At 39.0% G+C, this 27,422-nt stretch overlaps 1 protein-coding gene across 9 annotated transcripts in view; it reads left to right on the top strand.

Annotated features, from left to right (window-relative positions):
- The first annotated feature begins 2,723 nt into the window (after positions 1 to 2,723).
- Positions 2,724 to 27,422, top strand: part of Zfp800 (zinc finger protein 800) — a 47,999-nt gene continuing 23,300 nt past the window's right edge. The window contains exons 1-6 of one of the 9 annotated variants that reach the window (XM_087658635.1): positions 2,724 to 2,878; positions 3,754 to 3,876; positions 8,413 to 8,508; positions 19,600 to 19,743; positions 22,261 to 23,953; positions 25,151 to 26,880. In XM_087658635.1, the coding sequence (XP_087514761.1) occupies positions 3,816 to 3,876; positions 8,413 to 8,508; positions 19,600 to 19,743; positions 22,261 to 23,953; position 25,151 (1,995 nt within the window). In that variant the 5' untranslated portion in view covers positions 2,724 to 2,878; positions 3,754 to 3,815 and the 3' untranslated portion in view covers positions 25,152 to 26,880. Of the gene's footprint in view, positions 3,566 to 3,753; positions 3,877 to 8,412; positions 8,509 to 19,599; positions 19,744 to 22,260; positions 23,954 to 25,150; positions 26,930 to 27,422 lie in introns of those variants that run through there. The other 8 variants (XM_087658637.1, XM_087658638.1, XM_087658636.1 and 5 more) reach the window with 8 other exon arrangements.

Genomic DNA, 27,422 nt, shown 5'->3' with positions numbered 1-27,422 from the left:
TTAAAATGTTTCAGATGTTGGCTCAACTGTCTGCCAGTTGCAAATTTAGTTTTTTTGGCTTCAGTTTTACCACCTATAGAGTGGGAGAAGAGAGAAACATCATTGGGCAGCTGATGGGATTGAAATGAAAACACCTTTTAAAGGATGAAAGGCATCTTAGATGTTAGTACCATCATTATAGTAGGAAGCCACCTAGGTCTGGAAAGCAGCTTTTGCTAGTCACTCGATATTTCTGGGTCTCTGTTTTCTCAGGTATAAAGTAAGGTTTACTGGGTTATCTCCATGGTTTATTTTCATTTTAAAAACTCAATGTTTGGTAGCTGTTCTATTCATATCTCAATTTTGTCTGTGTTTTTCAGATTATTTATAATTTAATGTTTGTAATTCTGAGGGCCCTCTGGTAATGATGTGTTATTTGTAACACTGCACTTACAAAGCAATTTCTATTTCCTTAAAAACATTTATACGCACATGAGTGTTTTGCTCACTACTTGAACCTGGTGCTTCTGGAAATCAGAAGGGGCTTAGAGTCTCATGGAGTTGTAGCTGTGAGTCATCATATGGGTGCTGGGAACCAAGCCCAGATCTTCTGTAAGAGCAACAAGTGCTCTTAACTATTGGCCAAATCTCCATCCTCCATAAAACAAGTTTAAAACTAGTACCTGGTGAGCAAACACTAAAATTCTCACAAATAACACTTTCCTGGCTTATAAAATTTTATATTTATTTTTATACATGTAATACACTTATTGTATCAAATTAAGGAAAATATTCTTTGAAAAAATGTTTAACTTAAAAATTTACCATTCAGCTATCACCCAATGCTGGTAGTTTTCTCTCCTTTCAGTTTTTTCACTGCCATTTTGAGTGGCTCATATTTTTGTATCTTTTTTTTTGTGCTTCATTATTTTATACCATTTCATATAATACAGTCATTGTAAAGAACAGAGTTTTAATTTTATTTACAGGACACTGAAAGATAAATTATAGAGACTTAATTTTTTTATTAAAATCACATATGCTTCATTCAGAAAAAAGCATCTATAATTCCAATTATAGCATCTCTCACATTTCAAAAATATATTTTTGGTTTAGGCATATTCCATACAGCTAATAGTACACAAGATAATGTTGTGTATGTGGATAGGTTAAAGGTCCATGCTGTATGTATTCTTCAATTTCTCTCCAATTTACTGTTTGAGACAGGGTCTCTGGACCTCATCCATTTGGTTGTGCCAGCTCAGGCAAGCCTCGGAGATTCTTCTGTCTTGGTCTCCCTAGCACTGAAATTGCAGGTGCACTGCCACATCCAACTTTTTTGTAACATACGTTCTGGGTTCAAACTCAGGTCTTCTTGATCTGACTTTTCTGACAATGCCATCTCCCCAACTCCCAAATAAGATTTCTAGTGCTTGCATAATACCACCACATAGAAGTAGCAATTTATAGCATATTGACCTATAATCTGCATTTGCTTCATGTGGGTAGTGATTCTTAACAATGGGACAGAGAACAAGCTCGTTTATTCTATTCTGCTCCAACTATCCCAGACCTATGCAAGTATTCCACTTAACAGTCCTGCAGTAACAACTCAAATCCGTTTACTTTCTTAGAATTCTGAAAATTGATTTGGGTGATTTTCTCTTCACAAACAGAGCTGAGTGTGGTGGCCAGCCTGTAGCCCCAGCTTTGAGAAGGGAAGTGCACAGAGGCAGGAGAATCCTGATTTCAAGGTCAAACTGGGCTACTCAGCTAGTTACGGGCAAGTCTGAGCTACAGAGCAAGATCATCTCAAAAACCAAAATACCAAACATAGCGCCTACCTTCCTAAACTTTTTTTTTCCCAGAAGCTCCAAAACTGGAAGCTTAAGTTAGATAATTGTGGTTTTCATTAATCTCAAGATAAAAAGGTCAAATGGGCTTTCTTAAAATACCCTACCAATAGCTGACACCTATTTGAACGAAGTTAGAGAGGGCAAGAATTCCTTCTCAGAGTTGGGAAGAAGGTGGAGGCAGCAGCTACTGGATATGAGAAGCAGCTCAAGGTTTGCAGATTTGACAGATGATGGTCATCTTCGATCTTCAGGGATTTTCCAAGCTGGATGCTCGTGCCAAAGAGGGAAAGTGCATGCTAGCCATGTGACCCGACTTTACTTCCAGGTTTGCACCACCAGAACATTGCAACCGCTCGCCAATCGTTTTTCCCCCAGAGCCTGATGAAGACTCTCTTTTTCCAAGTTCCGGGAGGTGCAGTTAGATAACCGCTGGAAAGTCAGCACCGGACAGCTTTCCCCGATCCAGTCGTCTTCGGGCTCACGCTACTTTCCTCCTTCGCCTCCCCAACCCTCCCTGGTTCGGGTCCGCCGAAGCGCAGCAGCACGAGCAACAGTTTGGTGCCTGAGCGAGCGGCGCGTGCCCGGGACAGGAGGCGCCCGCGGTTCTCACACCTCCGGGCGCACGCAGCCTCCGGCAGGCGCTCCGCAGTCGCGGGCGGGAGGGCGCACGGGCGCGCGCCAGCCAGGCCCGCCAGCTTCCCCCGCCGTCCTCAGCGCCGCCAGCCCCGCAGTCTCCCCCCGAGGCCGGCCCCGCGCGTCGCCTCCCCACCGGGGCTGCCCGCCCAGCGCATGCGCGCCGCGCTGCCGGGCGTGCCGGCCACACTCCCCCCACCCACTCCGTGAGCTTGTCACTTCCTGCCCTCGCCCCATCTCCGTCCGGGGTCAGTCAGTCGCTCCCTGTCGCAGCCGGAGACTTCTCTGCTTCCCCCTTCCTACCCTCTCCACGGCGGTCGCTCGGGCTGTCCCGGGAAGGGGCGGCCAAGAGAGAACGGGACTGACTTCCATAAAGTTTCCCGAAGCATCTGCTACCCGAAAGGCCCCAGGTGGGGGACCCGCGCAGCTCCCCGCCCCTCTCCAAAGCCCGGGGGACCGTTGCAGGTGGAGCGGCGCTGAGGGGAGCCGGGTTCGGCGCGGCCGTTGCCCTGGCGAGGGGCGCCTCAGTCCTGCTCGCTCCGGTTCCAGCTCCTTCGGCTGCTGCGCCCGGCGGTTCCTCCTGTCAACTGCCTGCGCCCGCGCGCCGCCAGCTCGCCGGCCTGGAGCGCGGAGGGCTGCCGTGAGCCGCCGCCGCCGCCGCCGCGGCCCGAGGACGTGGTGAGCTGTGGCGCTTCCGCGTCGGCGCCGCAGGGGACTCTTTGGGAGCGCGCCGGGCCGCAGCCCGCTCGGCTTCACGCGGTGCGCCGGGGCTGCGCCAGGTGGGGCCCTCCGCCGCGTCGTGCGCCCGGCTGGTGTCGCGGCCGGCCGGCCGGCCGCTCCGGGAGTTGAGTAAGTTGGGCGCACTTGGCGGCGCGGACCCGACCTGCTCCAGGGAGACCCCGGACGCACGTGCGTGGCGGGAGGGCGCGAGCCGCTCCTTGGCCGCGCAGGGGCCCTCGTCGCACCCCGGGTCCCGCGCCAGGCTCTCCGCGCGCCTGCCCGCCCGCCCAGCACGGCGAGGCCGCAGCCGCCTGCGCAGCCCGCCAGGCCTTCGCCGTGCGCTGCGCTGCGCTGCGCGCCGGACGCTGCGTTTCCGGGTAGGGCGGTGAACCTGTGCGGGGACGTGGGGCTGGAGGCCGGGCGAGCGTTGGTTTCTTTTCCGAGCGGAAGGTGCGGGCCCGGGGTGAGAGGGCAGAGAGCGCATGGTGGGATGGTCTGTGGCGATTTCAGTCACAACCTCTCCAGAAGTTCAGGGACAGTGATGGGTTTGTGCTTCTGTCCACAGCCAAGCCGCAATGAAGAGCTTTTCACAGTGAAAGGAAAATAGGTCGCACCCATTAATTAAAAATGCCTTTGAGGGACAAATACTGTCAAACCGACCACCACCATCACGGATGCTGCGAACCAGGTAAGTCCGTTTTTTTGTTTTTTGTTTTTTTGTTTTTGCCCAGTGTCTTTGCTCTCCTCTACCAGAGCTACTGTGTCTTCTGTGTTGTGTCTGAGAAGTCTTTCCTAAGTAACTCGGTTTCCCCAGCGTAAAACTACTCACATAATGCCAAAAGCCTGTACAAACTAGAGATCGCCCTTGCTTGATCCCCTAGAGAAAGTGCCACAAGTGTCACCGTCAATCATTTCCACAAGATCGGTCAGCTCCTTTCCCTTCTTTTTCAAGGCAGCTTTGTTAGTGGTTTACTCCATGCTCTGAATGTTTAAAATGGAAGAAAGAGGCAAAGATAGGTGCTGGGACACTACCATTCATCTTGGTGACAATAGCTTATCAGTAGAGTAAGTTTCCCGTGAAGTGTTTTAAACCGTAGGATAATGTTTACCACTCCCCCCAAACAAACAAAGTCAAAAGTTTAATTTGGGTCAAGAAGGTTGATTGAATGTGTAGGGAAAATTGGGCTCTTTGAATTTAAAAATCATCTTAAATGTTTTGGATGGAATTTATTTTTGCAGATTGCTTAGAATACTTAGAATATTTAAGGTATTTATTGCGTTGAGCAGATTCAGTTAAATTTATGATATTAAAACGTTTTTGAGTCCCTTGAAGAATTTATTAGCGAATTTTAATTTGATAGACATTGTACTTGTATATTGGCCTTATCTTAAAACGGGAATCGTTGAAAACATATAGTCAACTGCAAATAAGGGCTTTTCTATTCTAGTTCAAAGACAGGTGTTTACTACTTTTTACAGTCCCCAGGGTTGGTAACTTTCCCCCCCTGTTTTGGCTTGCTTTAATTGAAATATTTAATTACACTCATGTATTTAGATTTTTGTCTCTACTGTCTTTGAGTAGGAGAAAACAGTAACAGTAAAGGGGAAGAAACTCTTTGTTACAATGACCTTTGACTCCAGTCTTAAGTCTGTTGGATTTGGTTGGATCAACTTTAACCTAATAAAGCAGGTACCTCAAGGATGGGGCCTCATTTCGGTCATTCATCCCTGACCAATCTAACTTCAGCACCTTTTATACTGCACTTTTTGTATATTTGAGGTGAAGATGTATTTCTCACATTATTATGGAGTTGAATGGTCTTTACTAGTTTGCCTTTTCATTTTTTAAACAAATTATAATTGAGCATCTCTTAGGTGCCAGGTATTGTCCAAGGCAGTAGGGATATAAATGGTGAAAAGGATAATTTTCTTCATAGAGTTTTTGAGTGGTAAGAGATAGATTTAAACAATATAATTTGTGAACATGATTTACATGTTGGTAATTAAGCATTTAAGAGATTTAATGCCTTTAAAGATGCTTTCTGGATTTTAATTTTTAAATGTGAATTGACTTTTTTATTCCCCATTAGTAAGAAATCTTATTAAATATCATTAATTAAAAATGAAAAGTTACTGCTTACCACTATATGACTCCTTAGAAGTAAATGCTTTGGGGTTTTATTTCAATGGAAAGCTAGACTTTTAGGATAACTTTTAGGTTAGTTCTTGTCATTACTGCCGGGAAGGTATGTGCTGAGTAAGAGGACACTTATAGGCCTGACAGAGGTATGCTATGGTAGTCATGAAGCTGTCCTTAGATGGACGGATAAGGGTGCGGTGTCTGAGAAATTCTTCAGTTGGCTTTCATGAGGGGTCTGTTGTCATTTGGATTATGGACAGAAGGTGAGGCCTGAGATGAGAATATTCCTGAAGAGACCATTATGTCTTGATGGAATTGGTCAATTTATAATAAGGAGTGTTATTAGAAGTCTTATCATTATTCTTGTTTTAACAACTTTTTTTTTTAAATAGAAGTTTTCAGAAGTTCAAAATACGAGGATCTGATGTCACCATCATGCAGACACATCATTATCATTCCATGGAATGTCTGTTTTCCATAATCTTCCCCCTTTCCCAACAGTTTCCTTTCCTGCTCTCCAACTTCTCCTCCAACTTCTATTTTATAGAAAGCAAATCTTAGACATCATGGTTAGAAAGATCTTTAAGGAACTTGTTTTTAAGGCAGGAGAGACTTTTACAAAAATAGGTATGTGCTCTTGGAAGAGAGCAAAGTAAGCTAGTCCCAGGGTTTGGGTGTTTTTAGTTGGGAGAGATAATTGTAACATTTGTAACCTGAGTAGATCTGATCATTTGATCTTGGAAAGGATGGCAGGCTGTGTAAGAGGACAGTTTAGAAAGTAACAGATATGTGTGTATGTATATATAAGTATGTCTGTGTACATTTCAAATGAAAAAGTGTATTTTAATAATTCGAGCTACATAGACATGTTTCCTAAGTAAATGTGTCCAGGTAAAGCTGCGTCGGTGTCTGTGCTGTAGTGGAAGTGGTCTGAGGATGGTAGGTAAGAGACCGCTCTAGCTCTCAAGTTGGGTATTCTCATGTGGAAGTGGAAGTTGCTACATTACAGAAAGGTTTTTGGAGTATATACCTGAAGGAGGAACTCTTGGACAGAGTCTGTTTCTCCACATAGCTCTCTCTTATTGTTTGTATATTTCTTTCTCTTTATTCTCTACTTCTTGCCCCCTATAAAGCCAGTCCTTAGTTCTTTACAGTTGAGATTTTTTCCAGTCTTCGTAGCTAATTATATTTTTTATAGTTATCAATTGCTATCATATACAGCTACTGAAGAGAGATCTTTCTGTCTCACCACGAACAGCCTGCTAATAAACCTGCTGCTGTTTCTCCTACAGGTTGGACTTACATTTTGTAGAGATTGTTTTTGGTGTCAAGAAAGCAGCTGTTGGTTCATGAGAACACTGACACTGCCGGGATGTTCACTGAGCACCTGCTGTGTCCCAGGCTAGGTTTTGATTAGTTCTTAACATAGTATTTAATAACTACAAAGGTTTTGTTTTTGATTTTTTGGAAACTTTGTTGGCTCTATGATAAGAGAAGAGGATGGGATCTGAGCCTTTAACTGTCCTAGTTATACCTCAGTGAACAGCCACACAGTTGGCATGCAGGGAGTGTGCATCTGGGGTCTTACATTCTTTATTCCTGCAGTGCTTGTCAATTCTCAAACTGAGTTAGTTGTCCGTGTATATTCTGTTTATGGACCTAGAGTGTTTCTTAAGCTTTTGTTTGATGAAATATAAGGTTCTGAGATGTGGTTCTCCTATTTGTGTGCACTGAGCACTTGGTAGGAAGGAGACTCTAAGGCTGCATCTGTATGCACAGCACAACAGCCTCAGCTATTCGGTCCAAACTGGAATTGCTATCCAGGTCTAAGGTGCAGAGCAGTAGTAGCACACCCAATTGAAGGAAGCCTGCCCCCCCAAACCCCACACCAAGAGAATGGACTGGCTTATGATAACATTAATTAGGTAGACATTATGTTCTTTTCTTTCTTTCTTTTTTTTTTTTTTTTTTTTTTTGACATTTTGTTCTGATTGACCCAGGGCTCCCACTGCATATGTAGCAGAGAATAGCCTTGTTGGGGCACCAGGAGAAGGGGAAGCCCTTGGTCCTGCCAAGGTTGGACACCCCGTGCAGGGGAATATGGGGGGGCAGTAAGGGAGATGGATGGGCGGAATACCGGTATGAGGGAGGGGGATGGGATGGGATGGGGGCTTATGGACAGGAAACTGGGAAGGGGAATAACATTTGAAATGTAAGTAAAAAAATATGTCTAATAAAAAATTAAGTGGTTAGTTTTTCTTTACTACAACTTGCTATTTGAGAGAGCTCATAGAAAACAGTTGTCTTTTGCAGCTACCTTGTGTCACATGATCTAATTATTTTTCCACTTATCTGAGAATTTTGCAAGGGAAGGAGGTGATAATGATGACTGGATACGAAAGTGAAATTTTTAGTTTTAGAAATTGATAACCTACTCTGACAGGATCTTTCAATTCTGTTGGTATCCTGCCAAGATAACTTTCTCTTATCATCTGTATACATGGTCATATCAACTAAATTTATGTATTTCTGTATCTGTATATTCTGTATTAATGTAAATAAGGTCATGGTCTATACCCTGTTTGGTTCCTATAAAGAGACTTTGAAATTTGAAATGTTTCTCAGTTGAATTGCAGAGTGCTTCAATGAATGCCTTGTATACTTGTCTGTTTTCTTTCTTCAGATGTTGAGTTTGAGTTTTATTCTCATGATTGGTCAGGGTGCTTGATTAGATTATTTTTAAGGCTTTATTGTGTGTAGTTAAGAGTTTTTGTTAAATGTAATTCTTACCTAAGGAAACAAAGAGGCAAGCAGTATGTAATGAGTGATGCCAAAGCAGTATTTGCTGTTAGACCCACTAACTGGCCTGGATTGAGTCTTTAATATTGGGAATGATTAAGGATTCCCCTCCATTGCTTGATTTGTCTTTTAAAGATGATGAATTTTATATATATGAATGTATATGGAGGTATTCTCATTATTAACATAATTTGAGCAAACTATTGTTTAATCCAGTAGTAAGTGATTTAAGTAACTTACTGATTTTTTTGTGTGGGCTGGGGTTTGTGTTTGTCTTTCATGTAGTTTATATCCTGGAGCCTGGAGATCCTCCTTTGTTACAGCAACCAGTACAGACATCCAAATCCGGTATTCAGCAAATAATTGAGTGCTTTCGATCAGGTATGAACATTTTAGTTATATTTTTCAGATAATCACAGTAATTAAAAACTTTCTAGAAAGCCTGTATATTGGTTTTCTTTATAGAATATTTTGAGTTGTCATATTTTTAAGACAAATGAATCAACATTGACTTGGTCTAGATATTCTTTTTCAATGTTACTTACTAAATATTACTTTAATTTTTTTTTAATTTAGAGAACTCTTATAGTTTAAGATAAAATGCTGTTACTTCTTAAGATTCAATTCTAGTTCTTTATAAACTTTGGTGTAAATTATATTACAATTTGTGAGATATCATTCTGTGTTAATTTTCTTATCATTTCTGTTTTGGAGGTTCACCTCCTGCCAAACTCTTGAGTTTTCAGTATCTTCAGCAGAGTATAGGATAGAAAAAAGACATATCTAACCTTGATATCTTCAGATACATTTATTAAGCTTTTGTTTCTCTTTTAAAAATTATTTTTATTTTTATTTTACATGTATGAGTGTTTTGACTGCCTGTTTATCTATGTGCCACATGCATGTCTGTTGCCCAGAGAAGCTGGAAGAGGGCATTGGATATCTTGGGGTGCAGTTACAAACAGTTGTGGCCCTCCATGTCAGTGTTTCAGATTTGAACCTGGGTCCTCTGGAAGAACAGCCAATGCTCTTAACCTCTGAGCCACCTGTCCAAACCCAAGCTTCTGTTTCTTTTTTTTTTTTTTTTTTTTCTCAGAGCTGGGGACCAAACCCAGGGCCTTGCATTTGCTAGGCAAGCGCTCTACCACTGAGCTAAATCCCCAACCCCAAGCTTCTGTTTCTTGTAGATTACTATAGGAATTGGCTATATATTATATTTGTGTAGTTACAGTTCAGTGCTTTGAAATCGGTGTTACTCATTACATAGAAGCAATGAGAAGTTAGAGCTCTTGTGTTAACAGTGAGATCACAGATTGCTATAACTCTTACAACTCCTTTATCTGTCTTTAATAGATTTATGTTCTGATATTACTGTTCAGTCAAACATCAGTAAGCACAATGAATGGGGACCTGATTAGTGAATGGTAGGGTCTTATCATTATTTTAAAGCTACTATCTTAATGAAAAATGTCTGAGGTCTAAAGGAAAGCATGATTATATAAAACCATGCAGGAAGTTTTTTGAAGCATTTGTTTTAAAATTTTACAGAAGAGGGACTGGAGAGTTGGTTCAGAGGTTAAGAATGCCTATTACCCTTGTAGAAGACCCAAGTTTAGTTTTCTTTATCTACATAGTGGCTTACAGTTGCCTGTAACTCTAGTTTCAGGGGATCCAACAGCTTCTTCTCATGTCCTCAGTGATCTCATGCATGAGATATGTATGTATGTATGCATGCACATATATCTATATATGCACACACATTCAATCACTCATATAAAATACATAAATTGTTTTTAATGAAAAATTATAAAGGGGTTATTAGACATTTACTTTATAATTCAAAGAAATAGGGTATCCTCAGATTAATTTTTTTATCTGACCTCCAAGAACCATTTTGTAGACTTAGACATTGCTTTTATGTCTGTTGTCTTTACTACAATAAGTGTTTCAGTGCCTGTCACATACCTATCCTTATGCTAGGTGTCTACCTAACTTTCAGTATTTGTTTTTACTGTTGATATTCAACCTTGATTAACAGAATAATTTGTAAGTTAGAGTCTCCTATAATACATATATAACTTTCACTTGTTAGGGGCAGTTTATATTTCTTGCCTAAGAGAATAGTAGTTTATTTCTATTTGTTTTAGCAATTTTAAAACAGATTTTTTTCATTCTTTGTAGTAAAAATGAGAATAATAGTTTTTCTCATTTAGCAGTATAATTTGGTTTCTTTTAAAGAATTCATAATTTAGAGTTAAGGTTATTTTATATTGCCTTAGTTTATTACAGTATTAATAAACTAAGCTTTATTAGTATTAGTATTAGTATTATTAAGTTAGAGTTTGCTACCTCATAAATGGTTTATCTTATAAAATGCTTTTCAGAATGCTATGTATACAAAGTTCATGTGTTTTTTAAATTTTGGAAGGCGTTCTCTTGCTGTAAAGAGAAACCACAACAACTCTCACAGAAGTAAGGTTTTATTGGAGTTGTTTGCAGTTTCAGAGGTCTAGTCCATTATCATCATGGCAGGAAGCACAGATGGATAACACTGGAGCAGTGGTTCAGAGCTGCTTCCCGCTCCACAGGCAGAGAGAGAGGGGCTGGGAAGGGACTGATGGATGGTCAGACAGAGAGACAAAGTGACAAAGAGACAACTGAGCCTGGGTTGTGCTTTTGAAACCTCAGAGCCCTACCTCCAGCTATAGATTTTCTCCAACAAGGCCAAAGCTCCTCCAACAAGGCTATATACTTCCTAATCTTTGTAATCCTTTCAAATAGTGCCACTCCATGGTGATTGTGTCCAAATATATGAGCCTATATGGGCCATTCTCATTGAAACCACTACAGAAGAAAAATATTTAAAGATGAATTCTCTTGAGTACTGTAGTCATTGATTCTCTGGGTTTAGCAGTTCTTACTATGTAAGCTAAAGAATGGGGCAGTGGGATAGGTATTCTGATTTGGGGTCATTCCACAGCTGTTTGTCTTTGAAATGTGGTTGTTTTCCATAGGGATTTCATTGTTGTGATGAAGCACTACAGTCAAAAGTGACTTGGTCAGGAATGAGTTTACCTCATCTTACATCTTCATATTACAATTCATCATCGAAGGAAGTCAAGAGGCAGGAGCTGATGCAAAGGCCATGGAGGGCTGCTGCTTACTGTCTTGCTCCTCATGGCTTTCTCAGTCTGCGTTCTTATACCATCCAGGACCACTTGCCCAGAGGTGGGCCCATCCACAATAGGCTGGGCCCTTTCACATCACTCATTAATCAAAACAGTGCCCACAGAGATGCCTATAGACCAGTCTAGTGGGGCAGTTTCTCTTTTTCTCAAATGACTAATTTGTGTCAAGTTGATATAAAACTAGCCAGAAGTATTCTTTTAGAAATTCTCTCCAGTACATCAGCCTTGGAGTATGTGTGTGTGTGTGTTCTGAAAATGCTATAATTTAAATTAAAGGTGATATAGAAATGTGCAAAGTTGTGCAGAGAAACTAATTTTGAATTAAAAGAGAATCACTTCATTATTGTGTCTTATAAATCAGAAACTTTAATTGCAAGACAGTAATCTCACATCTCTAGCAAATCTAAAGTCTATTGAAGTAGCACTATGCAGTACAAAGGTGTTTCAGGCTAAAGTAAACCTCAGGAGAATGGGCCATATGACTTAGGGTCCTCCCTGACCCAGTCTTCCATAAGCACACCCTCAGAGACTCATCTCTCTCCAGTCTCTTTCCACTGTAACTAGGTCACACACTGCATTGAAAAGCCTATCCTGGTCGCACTGTGTATCTGATAGATACTGGGCAGTACCTCTGAGAAGTCCATGAGTCTGCTTAGCAAGAGACAGGGGAAGTCAGGTTGGTTAGTAGTGCTTGGTGTCAGATCTGCTTTCATCTTCAAGCTCAGGTAGCTGCCTTCAACCACTGTCATCTTTGAGCTCCGACTTTCTTCCTCCTACAGTGGACTGTCTGAGCTGATACTAATTCCTACCCAAGCGGGATGCTCATAAAGGCCTCTTAGAGTGTCTGGGGAAGGAGTTGACTCCTCTTCATCAGCTCTGTGTGCTAGACTGACTGCTTGACAATTTTAACCCATTCTTACTGCCTTAAATTTCAGTGTTTGTTAGCTTTGCACTATTTTCTTGGCTTTAAATTAAAAATTCTTTCTTACCTCTGCTATTTATTTCTAACTGCTTAATGTGTAAAACAGTTTAAGATTTTTGGGCAGGAGGAGAAAATGATTGTGACTACAGTTTATAGAGCAAACCTTTAAGCTTCCCACGGCCCCTTTTATGAGAGTGAGTGCTGCTGCATGCTGTGTTCTTTTATGGGATCTTTTATCCATGCATAAATGTATCCTTGGTTTCCTCCCAGTAGAAATGGTAGCAGACCGACATTCTTCTGCACTTTACTTTGTGGATAAATTTGGTTGTTGAATTTAGTGTAGAGTTAGATGTGGCTATAGATTTTTCTGTCCTGAACCCTGATGGTTGGATGACTTGAAACCTGCTGTTTGCTACAAATACCAGCTTCTGGCACAACCTCCACCATGCCTTTGGCTTTCCTGGAGTCTTCTCATGCCTGAGCAAATACTTCTAGGATTCTGCCTGTTATGTGACGCCTTTGGACTTCCCTCCTTTCTCTTAACATGTTCAGTTGACCTTCCTTTTTCTCTTACTCCTTCAAAACAGAATTTTGAAGAAAAGAAAATCACAATATATTTTAGGTAGTTATATTGATGTAGTTGAGATTAGTCTGTTAGTCTTTTAGTTATTTTACAGAGGGAAAGAAGCTGTAGAACGCACTAAAGCTAGAAACAAAATGAGGGAAGGTGCCCAGCATTCACACTAGTCTTTAGAGTGAAATTGACATGTTAACTTCTTACAATTATATAAAGAAATAATATACAAAATTATAATAAAAAGGATCCTTACATATAGAATATACTATACTACTATATACAAGAGAGTCCCTCCTCCTCTCCCCAGGAAAGAATAAATTGTTAATTACGGTTATGCTGGTGAAAAATAACAAGTATTTTGTGTAATGGTTCTTTATCTCCTAGATTTTTATCATCTCAAACTTATTTCTGATTGAAGTAATTTTAATTGAAGTTAATTAATGTAAGCCATGATTGAATTTTGATGCTGTATTTTTAATTCTACTTAAACTTAGCATGGAAGTAAAGGCCAGTGAAGGGTGTATAACAGAGAGCGCAATTCTGTGACCCTCCCTCCCTCCTCCCTCCTCCCTCCCTCCCTCCCTCTCTCCTTCCTTCCTGTCCATCCTTCCTTCCTCCCTCCCTCCCTCCCTCCCTTCCCTCCTCCCTCCTCCCTCCCTCCCTCCCTCCCTCCCTCCTTCCCTCCCTCCCTCCTTCCTTCCTGTCCATCCTTCCTTCCTCCCTCCCTCCCTCCCTCCCTTCCTCCTTCCCTCCCTCTCTCCTTCCTTCCTCCCTTCCTTCCTCCCTTCCTTCCTTCCTCCCTCCCTCCCTTCCTTCCTCCCTCCCTCCCTCCCTTCCTTCCTTCCTTCCATCCATCCTTCCTCCCTCCCTCCCTTCCTTCCTCCCTCCCTCCCTCCCTCCCTTCCTTCCTCCCTCCCTCCCTCCCTCTCTCCTTCCTTCCTGTCCATCCTTCCTTCCTGTCCGTCCTTCCTTCCTTCCTTCCTTCCTTCCTTCCTTCCTCCCTTCCTCCCTCCCTCCCTCCCTCCCTCTCTCCTTCCTTCCTGTCCATCCTTCCTTCCTCTCCTTCCTTCCTTCTTTCCTTCCTTCCTTCCTCCCTTCCTCCCTCCCTCCCTCCCTTCCTTCCTTCCTCCCTCCCTCCCTCCTTCCCTCCCTCTCTCCTTCCTTCCTGTCCGTCCTTCCTGTCTTCCCTTCCTTCCTTCCTTTCTTTTTTTTCCCCCTTTTGTTTCTATACACAGTTATTTGCCTGTGTACATGAATGCAATGTTCAAAGAGACCAGAAGAAGGCATCAGGTCCCCTGGAGCTGTAGTTATAGGCTCTGATATGGGTGCTGCCGACTGATACGGGTGCTGGGAACTTAACTGTGGTCATTTGGAAGAGTAGCAAGTGCTCTCAGGGAAGGAACTTTCTCTTCAGCCTGAGACGGAATTTTTTCGATTGTTACATAGCAATTATAGGAAATTTAAAATGTGACTAGATATCTTTTGGGTTAATTTTTTTAGTTTTCATCTTCCAAACATGTCTTGTAGGATTATGTTCTTGAGAGCAGGTATTTACAAGTTTGAAGTTCTCCATATTGTGGAACCATATCCTTTACTTACACATTTCCAGTGAATTGAATAGTCTTATATCTGACATTTAATAGGTGCTACATTAAGTGTTTGTTAAGGGAAAGTGAAAGATTCATCAAGTAAGCACAGTCTTAAAGTAATTTATCCTACTTGTAAGTTAATATTGTATGTATCAGTTTTCTACTGCCAAAACTCTTACCCTTTGGTGGACTTTTTTCTTGTTGTTGTTGTTGTTAAGATCCTGGTTGATGATCTGATAAGCAGTGAGTTCTAAGGTAATTTAAGAAGCTAAGCAAAAAGGAGAGTAATTGTTTTAAAAAAAGAAATAATTTGGATAAAGTCAGCACGACTCTTTCTCAGGATTATGAGCATGGATGAACTTTATGTATGCTATGCTCTAGATTACCATGCTTGTGTCTCAGGTGAGAAGGAGTTTTAGTCTGTTTGTGACAAAGCAGTCAGAAAAGTGGTAGCTGATTTTTTAATAAATCCATTCTGTTATGATAGAAAAATATAGCATCTTAAATGGTGGTTGAAACCTTTTAATAATCTGTTTGTGCAACAAGACACAGCTTAGTGTTCTCATTTGTAAGTCTGTAGCATTAGAACAACCACATGTAGAGAGAGTTGTTAATGAAGTCATTCAGGCATTGTCCTGAAGATAGGAGTACGGCGCTGAGCATCAAAGGTAACTCTTTTCCTAGATATAGTAGCATAGTGGGTACACAGACACTGACCAAATGCAAGATAGTCGGGCAGCTGGGGAGATGAGAAGGTGCATTAAGAGTGCAAGTGATAGATTCTTAGTAGGAAGCTCAGCGAAGTAGAAGTGACATCTGACCTGGGATCTGAAGGTATTCTAAGTCAGAACAGGGAAGGAGGTGTTATAGTACTAGTCACGGGGGTGATGGCACACAAAGGACAGAGGAACCAGAGAACGTCCACTGTATTTGACCCAAAAGAAACTGGTGTGCCTTTGCCAATACTAACTGGCATGTGCACATGTATTTTGAGGAAAGTGTTTATAACTGATAGGATAGAGAAGATACTTTTTTAAATGCTTACTGGGAATAAAAAATATGTTCACTACTAAATAGAATTTAAGAGGAATAATTAAGAAATTGATGTTTTTCTTTCTTTCTTTCTTTCTTTTTTTTTAAAGATCAAGAGATCCTAGTGGACAAAGTAACTTAATTTAAGGAAATAGTCTTTTACTTTTATACCTTACTGTTTATTAATTATAACCTCATGTTTATAGAAGATTGGTAATGCTTTAAATATGTTGCTATTTGCTTATTTAAACTTAAAGTTAAAAGCTAATTTTAAAATTATTTTAATTACATCTGTGTGTGTGTGTGTGTGTGTGTGTGTGTGTGTGTGTGTGTGTGTAAAATGTGAGTACAGTGAACATGTACTCTGTAGATGCTGTTGTTCTGGACCTGGACTTGAAGGCAGTTAGGAGCTTCTAGATGAGGGTGCAGAGACCAAACTTGCACCCTCTGCAAGAGCAGAGCATCATCTTACCCACATAGCCATCTTTTTAACCCCTTTAGCTGTATTTTTTAGTTAAATAGATTTCTTTATTTTTCTTCAATCTTTTTTCCTTCAGTGTCAACTATTTTTTTAAAGATTTATTTATTTTTATTTTATGTGTGCAAGTCTTTTGCTTGCATGCACGTTTGTGCACCATATGCATGCCTGCTTCCTGCTGAGGCCAGAGAGGTTGTTGGATCCCCTGGAGCTGGATTGTCTGTATGGACGGTTGTGAGCCTTTCTGTGGGTGATGGGAACTGAATTCAGGTCTCCTGAGTATGTGCAGTATGTGGTTTTAACTGCAAAACCAAAGGTGTAGCCCAGGCTGGCCTCACTCGTGATCTCGGCCTCTGCTTCTTTGCTGTATCTGCAGGGATATTTGCCACAATAGGCTCTGTTCCTTATTTTTTAAAGGCAAGATTCAATTTCTATTTTGGGTATAGTGGTTCTTTTAATTTAGAACCAACACATAAATTTTTCCTTTTTATTCCCTCCTTATATTCAGCTACACTTTATGAAGCTAAATGTTTATCTGTTACAGAGGCTTAGCTGAAATATTTCAATCCTTCATAGTTTGGTAATCACTTTGGGGCTAGATATGAACCAAATATATCAGCTGACTATCATGAACTCCTTAGTAATGTGGAATGACTAGTTTTGGTTAGTTTCGTTCTATGATTCAAGATGGATAAATTTAAAAAAAGACTCCCACAGATATTATATAGCTTGTTAAGATAATGTAACTAGCCAGGTGGTGGTGGCACATGCCTTTAACCGCAGCACGTGGGAGGCAGAGGCAGTCAGATCTCTGTGACTTTGAGGCCAGCCTGGGCTACAGAGCTACCTCCAGGACGGCCGGGCTACACAGAGAAACTGTGTCTCAAAAAACAAAACAACAGCAGAAACAGAAACAGAAACAGAAAAGAAATACAACTAGATAAGATTAGGTTAACAAATCTTATCTATAGTGAGAATTCTGGGAATTGTGTTTCTTTAAAAAAAAAACACAGAAATATTATGTGTATGGTTTAATCCCAGTGTGGGGATATGGGGCTGCTTCAAAACAACTTTCTATGCTTTGCCTCCTGCTCTAGCAGTGGCATGTTTTTGCCAACTGCTGATAGTTTCTGTGATTGTGTGGTGTTTGGAAATCTGGGAACTTTTCAGAGGGTATATAAATGCTAGGGCCCCAAGAAGCTGGTCATTAGAGGTGTTGGTAGTAGTTTGTTAGTGGTTGTACTAACAAGAAAAAAGAAATTAGATTCAAGGATCCTCCTCTCCTCTCCTCTCCTCTCCTCTCCTCTCCTCTCCTCTCCTCTCCTCTCCTCTCCTCTCCTCTCCCCTCCCCTCCCCTCCCCTCCCCTCCCCTCCCCTCCCCTCCCCTCCCCGTCTTCTCCTCTCCTCTCTTTCCCTCCCCTTCCCTCCCCTCCCCTGTCTTCTCTTTCTTCTTTCTCCTCCTTTCTGCCCTATCTTAGTGAAGTAGTAAAAGGGAGTGAAACCAGAAGTGGAATGGTGGGATAAAGAGTGGGAAAAAGAATAATGTACAAAATAGCAAAGTCTGGCTGTACTTATCGAGCTATATTATCTTTTTACAACAGAATATTGAGGTCTGGCCTATTTTTAACATGATAAAATATACTCTTAAAAGTTAAATGTAAATTGCTAAAGGTTGGGTTAGAAACATTCAACTTTTATAGACCCTACATTTTTCTTACTATTTATTCTTTTCTCATATGGTACATCCTAGCTGTAGCCTCACTCACTTCTCCTCTTACCACTCACTCCTCCCAGACTCCCTACCACACTCCTTACTGCTTCTCTCCCCCAGATTCACTGCCTCTGTTTCCCTTCAGAAAAGAGCAGGCTTTCTTTCTTTCTTTTTTTTTTTTTTTAATAATTTTATTTTTCTTTGATGTTTTATATATTTACATTTTGAATGTTATTCCATTTCCCCCCTCTCCCATACCCCCTCCCCCTTCCCCCTGCTTCTAGGATGATGCTCCCACTCCCACCCACCCACTCCAACCTCAATGTCCTGGCATTCCCCTACATTGGGGAAATGAGCCTTCACAGGATTAAGGGCTTTTCCTTCCATTGATGCTGGACAGTGCCATCCTCTGCTACATATGTGGCTGGAGCATGGGTCCCTCCATGTGTACTCATTGGTTGGTGGTTTAGTCCCCAGGAGCTCTGGTGGGGTTTGGCTGGTTGATATTGTTCTTCCTATGATTTAAGAGCAGACTTTGAAGTAATACCAACCAAACATAGCTAATAAGATGCAAGAAGACTGGGCACAAACCCTTACCAAGTAGGAGGAAGAGGACCCCAAGAGCAGGCACTTGCCGGCCACTGTTAGGAGTCCTCCAAGCTAAACAACTGTAGCATGTATTCAGAAGACCTAGCGCAGATCCTTACAGGGTTGTGATTGACAGTTCAGTCTTTGTGAGCCCCTGTGAGCCCTGCTTAGTTGATTCTGTGGGTTGTATCTTGGTGTCCTTGAGACCTCTGACTCCCACAGTTCTTACTCCCCCTTTTCTGCAGGCTTCCCTGAACTCCAACTAATGTCTGGGTATGGTAGACCCTATAATTTTAATTATACTATGGTAAGATAGTATTCTTCAAGAGTATCAGAGCTTCATAGACAGGCAAAAATGCTTGTTAAATGACAGAACATTCAGGACTTAAGTGATCTTAAGGGTATTAGCGAGGTACTATAGCAAGGACTATAGGAAGTAAAAACAAAAGAATTTGTTTTGTGCTTCTATTCCTTGTGGATGTTTTAAAGTTTTGATTTTTTTTTTTTTTGCCAATTATTCTGTGTCTTTGGACCTTCCACCACAATGTTTAGATTCCCTAGATCAGTAGCATTTCTCTATTATTAGAACTGAACACTTGTGGTTATAAATGGTAAACTTGGCCTTGGCTGCTTCCAGGATTTATAATCTAATGGATAAGCCATATTAGATCACAGTAATTATATTGATAAGTAATTGGAATTGGGGCAAGATTTTTCATGGATAAAGGCTTGAGATATATAAAATGATAGTGCTATCAAGAAGCCTGGGCAAAATTCAAAATTCTGTCTCAGTAGGGGAAAAGATTCTCTGGTTTATCACCAAATAGCACAATTCCATGTTGGCCCAGAGCCTGAGGTAATACAAACTGAATTTTAAAAGGATAGTCATATATAATCATGTGTTAAAAGCTGGACCTTTAATGAATTGGGAAATGTGTTTAAAAAAACCCAAAAAACCAAAACCCTTTTATTTTTTACTTCCATGTTTAGAAAAGAGCTGGCAGAATCAGCAGAAATGTAAAGAAATGATGAGGAACATCTTTTGTGTTTCCAGATCTACCAAGTCATGATCTCTAGGGAAGGCTCATGCATATCTTTATTTTTAGTGCTCAACCAGATGTCAAAACCATTGCCTTGGAATAGCCATTGAATTGATTGACCACTGAAGTAGGAGAAGGGCATCACAGTTTGGCTGTCTCAATTGCCAAATCGTATAATATTTGCTTGAAATTTATCACTTAGTTAATAAATATTTTGTGGTAGAAAATAGCATTATCTGTGTTTTATTTTTTTTTTTCAGAGTAAATATGCTTTTGGATTATCAAGTTAATTCCTTTTTAAAAAGTGTAGGTCAGAATTAATTTTTATATATTTCTTTTCCCTCCAGGAACCAAACAACTTAAACATATTTTATTAAAAGATGTGGACACTATTTTTGAATGTAAATTATGCCGTAGTCTCTTTAGAGGATTACCAAATTTAATTACCCATAAAAAATTTTACTGCCCACCAAGTCTCCAAATGGATGACAGTAAGTTTTATTCATATATTTATTTATACATTTTAGAGTTAAATGTATATGTATTTTTCATTAAAATGGAGTTGATATCTAGTTAATGATAATTTGGTGATTAAGAATATGAAGCACTTGACATTGTTGTATTAAGTTTCTTGGATACTATTTTGTATCACTGTTTTTCATTTGTTCTTTTCCTAATCTATGAGTTTAAATCTGTGAGTCTATGTATTTGTATTGGAATAGTGAGGATTGTTTTTGAATGCTTGTATGGTTCATATATAGTTTAGTTAATATTTGAGAGTTAGTATATTAATGCTGTCTTTAAGGGAGCAATTTAACGGTAAACTATTTTAATTTAACCAGTTTTTGCTAACTATAATTGGTTACCTACTCAGACTCTCCTTAAGTAAATGAGAATGCTTCTAAGTAAGCAGCAGAGAATGAGTGAGTTACGAGCATTAAAAATATTTATTAACTTTTTAGTGTTTTCTGGACTTTAATATGAAGATTATATTTGTTCTTAGTGAAATTTAGGTATAACATAACCAGTATTAGATTGAATATAGACAAACAAGATTATTACTTTTTGTGATTAAAGGCAAATAGCATGCTAATAGTCTTTGTGGAACCAAATGTTTTTTGAATGTAATGTACTTGTCTGAATAAGTGATATGTATAGTGTTATTTTTCTTGTTTTAAAGAATTATTGTAAATTCTTTAAAACATAGCAGTACTATGTAACTTCATTATTTCTTGCTCAGGAACTTAAACTTTGTGGATTTACAAAATGAGATACTTATTTTAGTAGCCTGATACCATAGATACATTATGGATCTTTTGCATTTTTCAACTTAAACTCACTTTTTTTTCTAAGTTTTTGGTAGGGAGCTATAATGCAAAAATTGATTAATAAGTTATTTAATTATTGTTAAATTATGCTAAAATGTATTAGGGTATAGATAAAATGAATATTTCAAATTTATCTAGAAATTTTTACATAAAGATTGTGGTCATATTTTATGGGAATTTAAGATAATATTCATCTGATATTATGGTGCCTTATCCATCCTGGGTTATGGAATCTTTGGATTGATTTGGTTTTGCTCGTCTAAAACTTTGAGACTAAAAGTAATAACATTTTCAGTGTTTAAGGTATTCCATGTGTTTATATTTGATTGTATTGAACTTTTTATTATTGAGCTGTAAATTAAGAGGTAATCTAGAGAAAATAGTTTAAAATCTAACATTTTAATTAAAGTATATTCGATCTCTTGGTGTTCTTCACTGGAGGTTTAGAGGTAATTTACACAGTGCAGTTGATCGTGGAGTTGGCGGGTTGGTGTGCATTCTCGGTGGTGGTTCTGCATACGCTTTCGTGAAGGTAGCATCTCACTGCATTACTGGTCACAGAAATGAATGAGGGCTGGAAGACTCGGCACCTAAGCCTGAGGGTCAGAGTTTGTCTCTAGAACCCCCCCACACACATGCAGAGTGGGGTGGTGGGCTGTCTGTAACTGCAACTTCAGAGAGTGGAGACAGGGGGAATCCCTAAAGCAAGCTGACTATCAAGACCCACTAGTGAGTTCCAGTTTTGAACCTGCCACAATGAATTAGGTGAGAGTGATGGAGAATAAGTCTCAACATCAACCTGGGGTTCCAAATGCATACACATACCCATACCTAAATACCCACATATGTAAACATACACACACCAAGCACATGTATGAAAAATGAGGAAAAGGAGAGAGGATGAGAAGAATTACCATGGATTGTGTTGTGGTTTCTAAGTAGTTATGAGGTTCACTCTCTCAGTGTAACTAGACTTTAGAATTGTCTATGGAACCAAAACCAATGCCAGCCAGCCTTGCTGCAGGAGACTTATTTGGTTGCCTATTGAAGGGGTTGCTATTGCTTAAATAAACAACACTAGACTAATGGATAGTTTTTAACCACTTGTTTTATTAAAATATTGTCATGTTGAGAAAAATTGTGTAAGACTGGGTTTTTATGCCTCATGCCATTTATGTTGTTGACTTGCAAATATTTTCTTATTTCTGTGAGATGTTCAGCTGTCCCAGTGGAAGTAACCTGCATTGTTGATTAAGTCTTACATTAACTAGAGCACTACAATATTGTATTAAAGATCATGTGTATGGTAACATCCTTCCTGGTATTTTATCCATTCTGGGTTATAACAATTTGAGTTGGCTTTGGTACTCTAAAATTTTCAGATTAAAAAAATGATAGTATTCTTATTGTTTAGGGTGATCCATGTGCTTGTGTATTTTATAATAAAGGAACTTAGAAACAGAAGTATTTCTTCAGATTATACCTTTCTCATTTGATAAATTAGAGCAAAGTTTTAACTTAGTTAATGTTTTATGTTCACAAAATGCTGAAAAGTAAATAATGCTATAAAAGATACATGTATTCCTACAAGATGTTTCATTATATATTTTAAAATATTAGAGGGTTAAAACAAGTTAATTTTTCAGGTTAAAAACAATTGTTTTTTTCCCCCCTTAACAGATCTTCCTGATGTAAATGATAAACAAAGCCAAGCCATAAGTGATCTCCTAGAAGCCATATATCCAAGAGTGGACAAGAGAGAATATATTATTAAGCTAGAACCCATAGAAACCAACCAAAATGCAGTGTTTCAATATATTTCAAGGACTGATAATCCTGCTGAAGTGACAGAGTCGAGCAGTACCCCTGAACAAACTGAAGTTCAAATACAGGAGACAAGCTCAGAACAGCCGAAAGCAGTGCCCGAGGCAGACACAGAGGTGGAGGAGGCCATAGAGCCTCCTCCTGTGGAGACTGTTGCCGATGAAGCCACAGCCCCCACCGAGGAGCAGCCTCAGGAATCACAGGCTGACCTGGAGACATCTGACAGCTCTGACCTTGGCCACCAGTTGATATGTTGTCTTTGTAGAAAAGAATTCAATTCTAGACGAGGTGTACGTCGTCATATTCGAAAAGTACACAAGAAAAAGATGGAGGAACTAAAAAAATACATCGAGACCCGGAAGACTCCAAACCAGTCTTCCAAAGGACGCAGTAAGAGTGCTCTAGTTTCATTAAGTAGGAGTTGTCCAGTTTGTTGTAAATCATTTGCTACAAAAGCGAATGTAAGGAGGCATTTTGATGAAGTTCACAGAGGACTGAGGAGGGATTCAATTACTCCTGATATAGCGACAAAGCCTGGGCAACCTTTGTTCCTGGATTCCGCTTCTCCTAAAAAATCTTTTAAGACTCGAAAACAAAAGTCTTCAAAGGCTGAATACAATTTAACTGCATGCAAATGCCTCCTTTGCAAGAGGAAATACAGTTCACAAATAATGCTTAAGAGACATATGCAAATTGTTCACAAGATAACTCTTTCTGGAGCAAACTCTAAAAGAGAGAAAGGCCCTAATAATACTGCCAACAGTTCAGAAGTAAAAGTTAAAGTCGAGCCAGGAGATTCTGTAGAGTCTTCGCCCCCTTCCATTACCCATTCTCCACAGAATGAACTAAAGGGAACAAATCATTCAAATGAAAAAAAGAACACACCGGCAACACAGAAAAATAAAGTTAAACAGGACTCTGAAAGCCCTAAATCAGCTAGTCCTTCAGCTGCAGGTGGCCAGCAAAAAACCAGGAAACCAAAACTTTCAGCTGGCTTTGACTTTAAGCAACTTTACTGTAAACTCTGTAAACGCCAGTTTACTTCCAAGCAGAACTTGACTAAACACATTGAGTTGCACACAGATGGAAATAACATTTATGTCAAGTTCTATAAGTGTCCTCTCTGCACTTATGAAACTCGTCGGAAACGTGATGTGATAAGACATATAACTGTGGTTCATAAAAAGTCATCTCGTTACCTTGGGAAAATAACAGCCAGTTTAGAGATCAGAGCTATAAAAAAGCCAATTGATTTTGTTCTAAACAAAGTGGCGAAAAGAGGCCCTTCAAGGGATGAAGCAAAACATAATGATTCAAAACACGATGGCACTTCCAATTCTCCTAGTAAAAAGTATGAAGTAGCTGACGTCGGTATTGAAGTGAAAGTCACAAAAAACTTTTCTCTTCACAGATGCAATAAATGTGGAAAGGCATTTGCCAAAAAGACTTACCTTGAACATCATAAGAAAACTCATAAGGCAAATGCTACCACTTCACCTGAAGGAAACAAAACCAAAGGCCGAAGTACAAGATCTAAGGCTCTTGTCTGGTGAGGAACATTACAGAGTTTTGTTCCCCTCCCCCTCATGGAACTAAACAAAGTCATTTGGCCATAATTTATAGCTGGTTCCATTTTAACATATTTTTCTTCCATAAATGATATAACAGTAGGATCTGCAAGAGGGATGGTTATTGCCTTTATCTCTATGACCTTTATTCCAGTAGCTTGGGAACAAAAGTTGATTTTAGAACTTGCCTTCCACAGGACAATGCAATGTAGCTATAGGGAGATGACACAGGGTCAGAGCTTTTGTCTTTGTTTTAATGTTGGAAAATATATACAGTTATTTTGGTCTATGTTTACATAGAAATCTCATGTTTAACTAACTTGCCCAGGTTTAATTTGACTTAGTCTACTAATTTTATTTAGTCTACTTATTCTAATGTATTGTAGGAAAGTTAAATATATTAGAATGACTTTATGAAGGAGATATTTATAGGAAAAACATTTTAAGGCATTGTCATTACTGTAAAAATTTTTAATGGTTAAATAAGGTGTAGTACTTAGAAAAAAATCCCCAGATGGAATATAGAAAAATTAACATTTATTATTTACTTTTAGCACATTGCTTCCAGAGGAAGGGCGAAAGTTAGTAAACACAAGTTTGATTTTTATTTTGGGGGGGGGGTATATGTTAGTGAGTTTTTAAGTTTTGATCTATAGGAAAGGATTTTTTAGGTACATATATTCTTGTTTCCCTTTCTGTTTAATAAACTTATAAGTGATCATTTCAACGTAGTTAGTATTATTCAGTAAGTGGTGGTGTGTGTGTGTGTGTGTGTGTGTGTGTGTGTGTGTGTGTGTGTGTAGGGGGATATTGTGAACAAAAGGAAAGCAAAGTCCCTCAGAAATTTTGGAGCAAATTAAATACTATAAACTATGATGTAAAGTAGGGAGCAGACCCTCTATATGTTGTTCGTAAGTGCTTGCAGCACCTGTGCCCCTTGTGATTAGACATTTAATGGCCCTACTATTATGTAAGTTTGAGGTACAGCCTCTAAAGTAAAGTTCTTAGTGTGAGTGCTTAGTATGTCAATGTGAAGTGGTTTTATTATCACACTGTTTTTACTTGTGTGGAAAACTTAAGATGAACCCATCCTTTAGAAGTCATTTCTGTTGTGTAATTTTAAGACAAGGTTTTATTGGTAAACTCAAAAGTGTTCATTTATTCCTATTTCTCCTCAGATAACTTCAAGTGATGTACGAAAAGGTTTGGAGTTCATTTTTGTGGAAAGACTTTAAGTTGTTAGAACCACTAAACGTCTTCACATGGTACTATGAGGAAAAAAAAAGAACATTTTCATAAAATTTCAACTGTAACTGCTGATTTCTGACTAAAACAATAACCATCTAACCAGTTTCTGAGACAATGCCCATTCCAGCACTTTCGAGTAGCTGTGATATTATACATTGTCTTCATAGACCTTGAACATATGGTCTACAGTTTCTACAAAAGTGTTGGGAATTTCACTTTCCAAATAATGTTGATTGAAATGATCAACAACCTGAAGGAAATAATAGTTTTCAACTGATATAAACTTCGTATTTTTAGTGGTTTAAGTTTATTTCGCTCTACATGCAAAATTTTATCTAGATTGTATAGAAAAATATGATTTTTGTAGAAAGTATGTTAGTAGGATCAAAAGACAAATTAGTATCAATACATTATGAATATTTAGTAGCCTACTGAATATTTATAATTATTTTGAATTCATTTAAATTGAGTTTTTCTTTAGCACTTAAATGTTTGAAAGTTTTATTCTAAAGTATATACTACAAAAAGTTCCAGTTCATCTTATGCATAGATCATTATTACATTTATCATTTGTAAACGTTTTTATGAAAATTAAACATTCCCCTATTTTTCTTTAAATTTTATACAAAGCACTTTAATGATAGATGCAAGCTTACTTCTCAGTTCCTATTTTTTTAAAGAACACATTTACTACTGTTTATATGAAGGTAATAAATAGTTTCCTGGTGTTTTATAGATGCAGACAATCCACGTGCAACCACTGCTTATGTTTCTATTTTATTTCTTTCAATGTTGCTGGAAAAGGAAGATAGGGGTGCCCATCTTAATTTTTTTCTCCCAAGCAAAAATTTTAAATGACCACTTTAGATAACATTTGATTCCTATTGTAAAGCTGAAAATAATGAATTCTTGTCCATCTTTTGTAATCAAGATTTTAGGAAAAAAAGAAATACATCTATCTTTATGAAATTTTGGACAGGTTTTTGTGTATTAATATTTTGTACTTTTAGGGAATATTTTATTTTTTAGTAATTTGTGTCAAATTATTTTAAAAGGTACCGCAGAAAATATACCATGTTTTTATATAGGTTCACAGCTGTACTTAAAATGGACCCTGTCCATCTGTGTCCTTTTTGTATAAATTTTTAAATGTCGAAGATCTAGAAGGTCATAATAAAATGCTTCTATAGGTAGAAAAACATTTATCCTTCTCAGTGCTTTGCACTAAAATATACTGTGAAAGGAATTTAGAAAGACTGTAATTGTTGCTGGAAATGTTCTATATTGAATGTACATGTTTATGTTGGAAAAATGTACTATATGTGATGAAATAAACCAGACTAAAAGTTATTTCAGCTAAATGTGCTTCAACACAGGTACATTGGTTGAAACTTAAATGTTTTATTATCAAACTTACTCAGTGACTGAGCAGCTACACTTGAATTATATTCTGATAGTTTTATTTTTAAGAAGTAATGATTTCTCTTTAATTTAAAACAGATTACTTTTCCACAGATGGAAAATTTGTACTTATAGGTCTAACGTTAATGACTAATAGCATAATATATTTAGGGACCAAATGTGTAGTAGGTGGCATTTAATTTATAAACCATCTTCATTAGTTGCACATTATTAAACCTGTATTTTTGACATTTTCAAAGTGTTATCTTTTTGCGCATTCCTATACACAATATATCCTCTTGACCGAATCCAGTCTGTTTTGCTTGTTAATTATTGTAGGAAAGTAAGAAAGATAGCTTGATGTTGAAGGAGGGAAGAGAACACCAGATCCCTTCTCTCCACTCATAGGCTTCACAGGACTATTCACAGTACGTCTCCTCCTTAATCATTCTTGTGCCACAGAACAGGACCTAATAAGAAGAAAACACATGTTCCTATGTCCTCCTCAAAAGATGTTTGTCTAGGCCATTATAGAAAAGAGAATGCTGTGTCATAACTCGCCTGAATTAGAAGCACCCAGGTGGTAGCATTTTGTCATAGTAGACATGACAGAGACTAAACTGGGATTGGTTTAGAACAAACCAAGGGTATTTGAAAGTATTTGGTCTTTTTGTTCCTTTTTGACCTTTATTGTGCTGAAACTTTTCTGCACACAGTCTGTACGAACAAATGTTCATATGACTTTCTGATAGCCATCTGAAACTGGTAATTTATATTTAGATCTGTCCTTGATTATAAAAT

Source organism: Rattus norvegicus, chromosome 4 (genome assembly GCF_021556685.1).
Source record: "Rattus norvegicus strain SHRSP/BbbUtx chromosome 4, alternate assembly SHRSP_T2T, whole genome shotgun sequence".
Classification (NCBI taxonomy): domain Eukaryota; kingdom Metazoa; phylum Chordata; class Mammalia; order Rodentia; family Muridae; genus Rattus; species Rattus norvegicus.
This window is presented reverse-complemented; position numbering and strand designations above follow the sequence as displayed.